The sequence below is a fragment of the Chamaea fasciata genome, unplaced genomic scaffold, assembly GCF_029207755.1.
Source record: "Chamaea fasciata isolate MVZ Bird 193981 ecotype frontalis unplaced genomic scaffold, bChaFas1.0.hap1 SCAF_16, whole genome shotgun sequence".
NCBI lineage: Eukaryota > Metazoa > Chordata > Aves > Passeriformes > Sylviidae > Chamaea > Chamaea fasciata.
Window position 1 is genome coordinate 2,265,541 of NW_027094101.1, and position 10,444 is coordinate 2,275,984.

At 43.6% G+C, this 10,444-nt stretch overlaps 1 protein-coding gene across 4 annotated transcripts in view; it reads right to left on the bottom strand.

Moving 5' to 3' along the window:
* Positions 1–10,444, bottom strand: part of MYH11 (myosin heavy chain 11) — a 53,822-nt gene extending 43,378 nt beyond the window's left edge. For all 4 annotated transcript variants that reach the window (XM_066198212.1, XM_066198211.1, XM_066198215.1 and 1 more), the window contains exons 1-2: positions 10,377–10,444; positions 4,194–4,552 (exon numbers count right to left, since the gene is read on the bottom strand). In XM_066198212.1, the coding sequence (XP_066054309.1) occupies positions 4,194–4,535 (342 nt within the window). In that variant the 5' untranslated portion in view covers positions 4,536–4,552; positions 10,377–10,444. The remainder of the gene's footprint in view (positions 1–4,193; positions 4,553–10,376) is intronic.

The following is a 10,444-nucleotide window of genomic DNA, read 5'->3' on the forward strand; positions in this document are numbered from 1 at the left end:
TCACACATAAGGGTATGGTAACAACTGTAAAGATTAGTATTTCTTTATAGGTGTGTTTTCTTATCAGGATATGATACAAGTATCTGCTCGTGTAGGCATCAGACTTTGGAAACTGAGACCCTAGGCAAGAAGCTTGGGTTAGTGTTTGAAGGGTTTTTTTTCCAAAAAGCTTCTGTGAACACCATGTAACAAGGATTGATGAGAGTCCTTAAAAAATGGCTCAAGACGCCTTGAGAGACTAATCATGCCTTCACTACACGACCATTTCTGCAGAAAACATACAGAAGTATGTGGTTTGTTTAGAAAATAATGAAGTTATTGACATGAAAAAGATATAATTGAGAATATTGGCTGCTAGCTGATAGGTGTTCTTCCAGGTGCTTTTTCAGGTAGTTAGTTAGTTAGTTAGTTTCTATTTTTCCTTTATTTCTAAATATTCCAGCTATTGACCTGGACCAGAAATAATACCACACGATAACAGATAAAGAACCATATTTCACAAACAGTTGCTAAAAGTAAGACATTTGTGAGGGTATTTAATTAAAAAAAAAAAGAAACCATAAACCCCAAAATAATAAAAAAAACAAACCACCCGAGTTATGAGAACATAATAGCAGGAATATTGTGATATTTAAACTAGCCTATGGAAAAAGAATAAGAAATAACAGAACTGTGCTGTTTCTGACACAGGCAGACGTGGTTTGGTTGGTTTTAAATTTATTCTTTTTATTATGATTGATATGATTTTGTCGCCGTGTGTGTGCGGGAGAGCTCTGTGGGGTGCGGCTGGTGCCACCTCCAGCCCCGGGCAGGGCCGGCCGCGGCACCGGGATGCTCCGGGCACAAGGATTTCCCTTTCCTGACCATAATAGGCAAGGCCCAGCACGGCCCGGCACAGCCGGAGCACTTTATATGGTATTGAGCACACGGGGCCACAGCCTCGGCACAGCAGCGCTGGCTGCTCCAGCTGTGCAGCAACATCTGGGCTGCTCCGCTCCCTACGGGGACCACCAGCCCGAGAAAACCCAGCTCAAATCCCGGTCAACTTCTCAGCATCCCCAGCCTGAACCGCTGGGTGTGGAAGATATTCCTTGGGCTGGATGTTCATCGACATGGGATGTCAGAATGAAACCGTGCTGCTCGTGGCAAAAGGAATTTTAGCGTGGCCAGGATGACACACTTGAAAGGTGACAGTTTTATCCTAGAATGGCCACCCAAGCCCTTACAGAAAGGGCAGCAAGACATTTTTAAAGAGTATAAATAGATTTACTGTACACACTCAACTAATCATCCCCACCCAAGTAAAAAATTAGGAGAAGAAATAATGGGGATTATTTATGCCTCCCCTCCCTGAGATTTCCAGGCATTTCCTGACTTAGCACATGCAGGGCTGTTTGCACACCCAGGCACACAGTAACATACCTTTGAAGAGCTAATTTGGAGGCACAAGAAGCAGGGAATTAACGCAGAGCAAAAGCTGGAGCTGATGAATTTCAAGAACCCTCATTTCTAACTGGACTGTGACTGATAACGATTTGTCAGCCCAGGAAATTTAATGAAGCTCTCTTATTTTGGCTGATTGTAGCTCTAGGTGTCCACTTTGCAAGGATTTGGGGGAGCTAGATCAATACAGATGATGTTTTGACACTGCCAAGTGTGTGATTGAAAGTGGGGGCACTGGAGCTTCCATGCCTTAAATCCTCCCTGGGGCACAGCCTGTCGAGAGAGCATCTTCTCCCCCAGCTGAATCTCTCCCCAGAGGGTCTGGAGGAAGAACATACTCTGAAATATCTTAGGGATACTTCCAAGGCAGTGCTGAGTTTGTGTATCCCTCAGACCTCAGCTGCTGCTGGGTATTTACAAGAGACTGGCACAAACACACATCTGCATTGTAAATATCTACATCTGGGCAGAGGAGGCGGACTCAGTTCCAACATGCATATTTAGCATTATGTACCAAAGAGAGCATTTTTCACTGTTAGGTGAAGACTGAACAAGTAATGCCTGTGAGTACCACAAGGAACTTGATTCTACTCTCAAATCCACTGAAGTTGCACTGCTGTGTTTTTCATGCTGATATGAAATTTTTTTGGTGCGATTTGTGTGTGGATAAATCCGATCCTTTTTGTTTTGAGCAATGTGAAACATGAGCTAGTGGCTCATGTTTCTTCTTGCCCTTCTATCTTAATTATCTGTGATGAAGCAAAAGGCCAGGGTGTTTTTCTAGTGTGCAGTCACCCTGTGAACTTCTGCACTGAATCTTTTCATTTAATAATATTTAACGCAAATGCAAGGGGGAGATGCTTTTTTTTTTTTCCCCAGTTGGATTGATTATTTTTCTTTAGCAGATTCGGGAATCCCCATTCGCGTCAGCAATGCCCTGGAGAGAAAAATGTTGAGGTCATGTTTTCTTTGAATGTGCGGGACTCCAAGGGATGCAAATGAGGTGACACATGGCAAAGCCAGGAGATGGTAGTTTACAGTTAGTTTTGCAAGTGGGTGAGACTCAAATTCTCCTTAGAGGCCCCCTCTGTTCTTAAAAAGGCATGACAGCATCTAATAGGGCAGCACTGTGTAAAGTTGGGCAGCTTCAAGCAGGTTTTGCTTACTGAAAATACAAGTAACTTGTTGCACTACAAGTCAAATCGATGTCTTTGAAACTTTTACCATATTAAAATCTAGCCTCTGGAGAAAGAAAACTTAATTTCAGGTACATTTCCATTTTTATCTCCATGAAAAAACTCTTTGATTTATAATTGCATTATCCACACTTGGAAATTAATTTCCTCTTTCTGTAGAAAGTGAAAATTCCAGAAAGTAAACATAATGGAAACCCTGGAACAGCTGTGCGAAGTGTTGCTGAGAACAACAACAAAGAAATACCCAATCCCCCATTTTATCCCACTAACCTTCTACGAATTCTTTTATTTCTTGCACCAATGCAGAGCACTTTCAGAAAAAAATCTATTTTAATCATTAAGGCTGCATGACCTGATATAATAGCATGTGGGTCCACATGTTCACCTGCAAACTTAAAATCCAATAAACTCAAATAATGAAAAGAGGGAAATCTAGCTTCTTTCAGGAAGTTGATAATGTGCACTTTTGTACATTCCTGAAGGAAAGATCTTGAGCTTAGCTCTTTGAAGTTACGCATAACAAGTAAGTAGTTCCTTTGTTGTAGCCCATATAAGTATCTTATTTTCTGCTTCATTTCCTCCTTTCCAATTTAGCATTCCTCATATTAGTAATAAGACCTTGACTACTGTTTCTGCTTAAGCTCTGTACTTTCTTTCACTCATCAGTGGTCTGTCATGCAAGTAAAACTTTCATAGATTGAAACTGCAGATAACTTTTCTGCAGCACAGCAGAGGGGTCCCTCATGTAAAATCAAAGATAACAGCTAAATTCCTCGGAAAAGTTTGGGGCTTTCTTACTGTGCTGTTTGCTAACTGTTGATGTGGACAGATTACGTGGTTATCAATGTCAAAATGTTCTTATGTTAATGTACTTGTGAGGACTGAAAGACAGAATAATCTTGCCATAACTCACATGAACACAGAGAAATTATAATTTGTCCAGGCTTGTCTGATCTGTAACTTGATCAATATGAGGGACAAAAAGGTTTAGAGGGTGCAGGAGTTTGCTTCAGTGACACACTGGTACGTGCAAGTACTCTTGCGTGAATTCCAGTGGGTTTGTCCCTTTATCCACACAAAAGGTTTAACTCCAGCACCACCAAACCAGAACTTTTCAGCTGCCTTTCACTGGGAGTTTTGTCAGAGAAAAACCTGCATGATTTGCCTTTTCTGTATGCTCTTTTTGCAAGGTACTGGAAAATTGTTTAGGTTTACATTGAATTTATTTAAAAGTCCCTATGATTCCCCCCCAAACAGCAGGACTCAGTTTTGTTCCCCTATCAGAGAGTACTTTCCAAGCCAACAATATTCTTTCAGACTCTGGAAATTTTGTGGAAGAAACCTTCATGTGTTTTAATTTACTTAAGTAAAGAAGCAATTATCAAAGAAGCAGGAGAATCCTGGGGAATAAAGTGAATTTAAAACATTTTTGGGTTAGGATGCCTTTACTGGGGGTTAGTACCTGCATGGCAGGGTTGCACAAGGCCTGTTTCCCAGACAGGGACATGGTCACATGCAATAGGAAATGCTCTGCGTGTGTCTGGGTCTACTCACATAAATTAGACCTGAGAAGTATCTCTCCCTTAGATTGTGCAGCACAGAAGCTTCATTGAGGCAAGTCAGCTCTGCCATGTCCTCCACTTTGGAGAACTTTGGAGGGTTCATCTTCTGGATGTCATCCTTGCTCAGTGTCACTTTCTTTCCATTTTCTGCCAGTTCAACTGTCACCTCGTCCCCTTTCTCTTCCTTGATACTTGCTGCTTCAAATCCATGTTTCTCTGATGGAATCCAAACCAGTTTCTTTGCTGACCAGTCAGCCTGGGCAAGTGGGTTGTTGATGAAGTTTTTGTCCACAAAGAGGAATTTCTCATCATCGCTGAGGGGTTTTTGAGCCATTTTGACTCAGCAGACACCTGTTGAGGAAGGAAAATATTCTGCTTTAAAGGGATAAAGGAAGGCAAATGTGGAGATGTTGCAGACATGGACACATTTGTCAAATCTGCCATGCAGTAGGTCCAGAGCACTATAGGTCCTGTGTCATGCCTCCCATTTCCATGTGGATACTTCATGCCTGTGCAGTGAGACTGTCAGAACTGCACCAGGACCGCCAGCTGAACACCTTCCTGCAGCCTCAGCTCTTGCCCATCACAAAGTTAATTGAATTCAGACAAATACAGAATTTCCCATCACCCAAATGCTGTTGGGTGCATACTGAAATATCAGTCCAATAACGAAATAAACAGTAGAAGAATGGTTCCCAGGCTGTGTTCCAGCAAGGACAGAAATGAACCTTTCCTGCAAAGGACTATTTCCAAACACTTGATACCATTTCATTTGGAGAAGAAGAAGACAAGGTCAACAGAAAAAGCAGGATAAAAAAGTCTTCAATACTGCTGGTGAAGGAGAAGTGATTTAGAGTTAGCCCCTCCCCATGGGTCAGACCGTAGGAGCTGATCATTTATGAAGGGTGAATGTCTGTCACATGAGAGAGAGAAGAAATGAAACAAGCCTGGAAATTGCCTCAGCTAGAAGATACTCTGAACCACGATGCTCAGACTGGAAGGATGATGCATCTGTGTCATGCAGTCACACATGGATAAAGCAGCTGGATGGATCTGCCCCACAGGTGAGAGCCAGGGGAGAGTTCAGGCTGCTTTGCACAGTGCTGAGACAGGAGCAGCCGCTCTCCTGCTCTGCCCACTGAAGTTTGGATGTGGCTGCAAGATCAGTGCTGATCATGCTGGAGCTTTGTTAAGTGTTCTGCTCTATCCCATGGGGACACAGGTCTAAATGAAGGAGGGAGTACACAGAGGATTTGTGGTTTGCTCCAGGGCAAAAAGAGTGTGCCGCTTGGGAAACCTGCTGTGCAGAGAGGAGAGCTGGGGAGGAGCTACAAAGATTGTGTGCCCAAGAAAAACATCTCTGGGAGACAGAGGCTGTTTCGTTTCCTTATTGAGAATGAATTTAGTATTTACAGCATTCAAACAAACACGAATCTGGGGGGAGCTTGGAGAACTGACCGCTAAAGATATCAGCAGTCAACCCCTAAGCAGGACAATATTTGTAACAACCAATCTCTGTGGTATGTAGCCAAATGGACACCCTGTGCCCTGGGAGTATCAGAGCTTGCTTTCCAAATATTTGTCCCTGAAACCTTCCCACAGATTAAGGTTTTTTTTGCAAGGCCACACTCTCTGAGGGCTCCGAGAAGGAAACACAGATCATGCAGAAGGCGACATAAAGCTTAAAAACCAAACTAGGATTTTTAGAGGTGCCTAAGAAGGTTAGATGATATCCCACTGAAATCCAGTGGGGAAAAAAAAAAAAAGAAAAAAAAAAAAAGAAAAAAAAAAGAGCTAAATGTGCTTGTTCTAGAGCCTTGCCTGGAAATTCCAAAGAGGAAAATTCACCCAGATAATCCCTGAGGTGAGGGAGACCCTGTGCACTGCCACTGGCCCCTGAGCAGTGTTCCCCACTGTGGAGGATCTGTGAGGGAGCATCTGTAGGATGTGGTGCTCCGCTCGCTCCCAGGAGATTCTTGGAAGAGAGCAAGAGGAAAGTATTTGACCTCTGTGTGGATTAAGGCAGAAAATGCTCCCTGGCTGCCAAGAGGGCTGGTAGAGGCGCACAGTTCCAATAATGGAGATGGTATTCTGTCCAGAGCAGCTCTCCAGCTGGCGGCTGCGGGGGGAAGCTGCTGCAGCGGGGAGCTGTGGAAGCACTGCCAGGCTCAGGAAGCATCCCCAGGGCTCAGGGAGAGCAGGAGCTGCCCCGGCCTCTCCCACTGCTGGGGAAACAGGCAAGGCACCTTCTCCACCCCACTGCCCCAGCGGCATGGGAGCAACTGCTGCAGCAGTGGAGATGGGGATTTCAGCCCATCCTACGCCCAGAAGAGAGCTGGATGGTCATGCTGAAGCATCAGGAAGGTTGGATAGTGCTGCCTGTGGCTAAATGCCAGGTGACAGCACTTTTATAGTAATAAGAATTAGGTACTGCTGTCAGAAACACCAAAAATGAGACTGAACTGCAGAGCTGAGCTTCATTGTGTCAAACCCCCTATTCTGAGGCTGCCCACAGAAAATGATGATGAAAATCAAACTGCCAAATCATCCTGACCACCCACCTCAAAAACCCAACCGTAGCTAAAACCCTTGGCCTGGTACAAAACATGTCACAGTGGGACATCCCAGAGGTTTGTCTGTTCTGTTGCCCAAGGACCAAGGAAAAGTTCCTTTCTTTGTTGCATGCTAAGTCAAAAACATCTTCCACAGATTCTAGCATGAAGCTGAGAGCTGGTCTGTCTGTATTTGACTACGTTCTCCTACTTCTTCCTGTACGTACAAAGCAAGGTGCAGAAAGTTTAAAATTCAATCTTTTTCAAAGCAAGATCCATTTGGAAGGTGTATAAGGTGGAATGAACTGCAGAACTTGGAAATACAGTTTCTTATTCCCTAGATCCAAATGCTGGGGCTAGTTTGAATATGGTAAGAATAGATCCCCTACAAGAACTAGTGAGCAGGCAGTCTGAGCTGGATCCCAGAACTCCTCTGAAACACGATGAGGAGAAAACAAGGATTAATGTGAAAATGACTTTTCACGACTGAACCTCTGGAATCTAAGGATAAAGTTTTAGCAGCTTCTGACTATCACTGCAGTAAAAAAGGAAATGCAGTTATGAAATGTGGATTAATGGCTATTAATAATGGAATATATTTATTAATGTGCACTATTCATTTTCCTAATAAAGAAAGGTCTTCCATCTGAATGGAAGGGGTAGAATATAAGCTCCACAAACTCAACTAAATTTGTCCTAGTGAAGACTAATGAGCTGCTAATGAGATGCTGAAGCTTTCTGATTAATAATTGGCACTATATCTGCCGGCCCATCTCTGATCTAGACCGCACTGCACTGGGCCAGTATGTGATTGATACTGGGGAAGTGGGCCAGGGGGAAAGACCCCTTACTGCCTGCTGAGAGCATTCCCTGGGAAGGCAAATTTGACCCCTTAGCCAGTTCCTGGGTTTCACCCATAGGACTGGCTAAGAGAAATGGAGACCCCTATCCATGTGCAAGACGTGGGAGGAGGTTCTCCAAGTCATGTACAGGAGTACACACTTTATATACCCAGAGGTGAGTTATCCTGAGAATGGGAGGAGGAAAAGCAATCACAAAAATGCCATGGATAGGAAGTTTCTTGCCTTAGAGTTGTGCCAAATTACACCCGACCTGATCCATTTGTTGTTGTGCTTGTCTAACACACAAACATACACAGCTCACTCTGTTCCTCTGCCTGCTGTCCCACTATGGAGATATTTGGCTGATCTTCACTGCCTCTTCCCTTTTCATGTTAATGACAGAAGCTGAATGCCGTCTTTATAACTACTTTATCCTGAGTATATTATTTCAAGGCTGAAATATAAATATTCCCAGGAAGTGCACTTTAATTAAAAGGTTATTGGCCAAGCAGAATTGCCTCCTGAGTCAGAGCTTGGAGGGACTGCTTTTCTCCTGAGGAAAAGATAAAGGACACTTCTCCCTTCCTCTGCAGGATGTGCATGTCAATAGAAACCCTTATCACATCTGTACAGGGAATAGTTATTGCAACAGAGGAATATATAACCAATTATTTTCAAAAACCAAGTCCTGCTCTCTTGAGCAGTTCCTGATGGAAGAGTGTAGCAGTAACCTGCTCTTCACTCAAACTGCATTTCTTGGGCTACAGTAATTCCTGACTATGATCTTTCCAGTTCCCTAATCTTTTACTTTGCCAGTACTTAACTGAATCATCCAACTGAGCGCTGCTTGGGGAAAAAAAAAGATAATCAAAAGACAATCTGGGGGTGAATCCTGTGTCCTCCCTGTGGGAACTGGAATTCCTCAGCATTGACATCTTTATCACGAGCACTGCTATCGATCCCTCCGGGCCTTTCACCATTTCTTGGTAATGCATTCTCCATAGACTTCAATCAAATGGTCTGTAAGTGCCTCAGTTTATAATGAAGTCTTCTCACCTTTGTTAGTGTGGGTTACTACATAACTTCGGCTAAACACTTAATTCATTTTCTAATTTTCAAAAGAAATTGGCCCTAGTTGTTGCCAGTGTTATAAACGGTAAAAATCAGAAAAGAAGAAAAAAGGGATAGATTTCCTTCATCTGGAAAATATGAGCTATTTCAAATTCTTGTAATGTCATTCTGTTAACTACATCAAATTCTGTATATTGATTATAATTCACAAATAATCAGTTATTTAACTGCATTTTGCACAATTTGGAAAGCTGTCTCTAGCTCTTGGCTTCTCCTAAAATTAACATGCTCAAAAGCCATCAGATCTGCAACTAGGAAGCCTCTGTGATTTCCAAAGCATTGGGATCTCTGCATCCATCCCCACGCTGCCTTTTATGGAGATGTTCTGCTCAATACTCGCCGTTCCGCAAAAATGTAATGATAACAAATTCAAAACAAATACCTTTTAGGGACTAGTGTGTCAATTGCAAATGAGATAATAAAAGTCATTGTTTACATCCAAGCGAACATGGCCAGGGCAGAATCGGGCACTAAACTGAAGTGACAACTTAATCAGAGCTTTGCTCTCGGGGGTTCATCAGTTCAGCCCCTGCCTCAGTGGTTTGAGGGAAGGGGGAACTTGGGGAGGTCAGAAAGTCTGTCCACCCAGACAATTCTGCTGCAAAACTGCCTGCCAGGGCAAAGCTGGGAGCGAAGGACAAGGTGGGCTGGTTCTTCCACAAGTGTATTTTAGTAAACGTGCTGCTAATATGTATGAATTAGATAATGACAAGCCTTCTGATTTCTCTTATAGTGAAAATATCTCAAGGTGCTTCTTAATTATGCAAACATAACTATCACATAAATATCAACATTTTTATAGGTGTGCACGCACACAGACGCAGACACACATACATGTAAGTGAAAGAAACCCGTGAGCCCCTGGGATGGCGCTGAAGCCGCTTTCTGCACTGCCATCTACTGTCGTCTTAATTTACTTATGGGACTTTCTCAGAAGTTTGTTGCTTTCTTTTGCATTAAAAAAACCCCCCAAAACTGCATGTCACCTTTGAAATTACTGTAGTTCAGTGAATTGTCAGATTATTTTTGCTTCGAATTTGTTCCCAGCATATTAAAAAGATATATATGTAAGGCTGGGGCATTTACGTAAAAGTGATTCCATTCCTTCTTCTAATTTTAAAGCATTTTTTCCTGTTTAAAGAACAAGTTCCTGATGAACTGGTTATTTAATTTGGTTGCACTTTCTTCCAGGAGTCCTTTATTAGGACTGAGAGGTCAGGAACACTTAAGGAAGGTCAGAAGCTCAGGTTTTTCATTCCCAGATGCCCGGGTGATGGTTGCCTGCAGCAGGTACCTGTGACCACCTGCACTGCCCTGCACCTTGCTGCCAGCACAGACCACGACTCCTTCCCTGCAGCCGGTGACTTTCAGGCTCGACCCGGCCGTGGCAGTGTTAGCAGTGACTGGGAGCAGGCTAGAACATCCGTGCCCACTTCCAGGCATGCAGAGTCTCCATGCATTTTAAGCAGAACCCAGGCAGTGACACACAACCCAGGAAAAATCCCCCGATAGGTCTGTTCCCACCAGCAGGTTAACGCTCTGAAGGTGTTTGCAGAGCAGAGGAAGAGCTAACTTGCCAGAGTCCCCATCCCAAAGAGTGTGAGCCCCCAGCTCTGTCCCCAGCAGGGACCTCTCCCCCGTGGTACTCACAGGTGTCCAATTGGGGGAGCAGAGTGAGTTGGAGATGCAGCCACCAGCCGGGACAGCCCAAGTCCTTG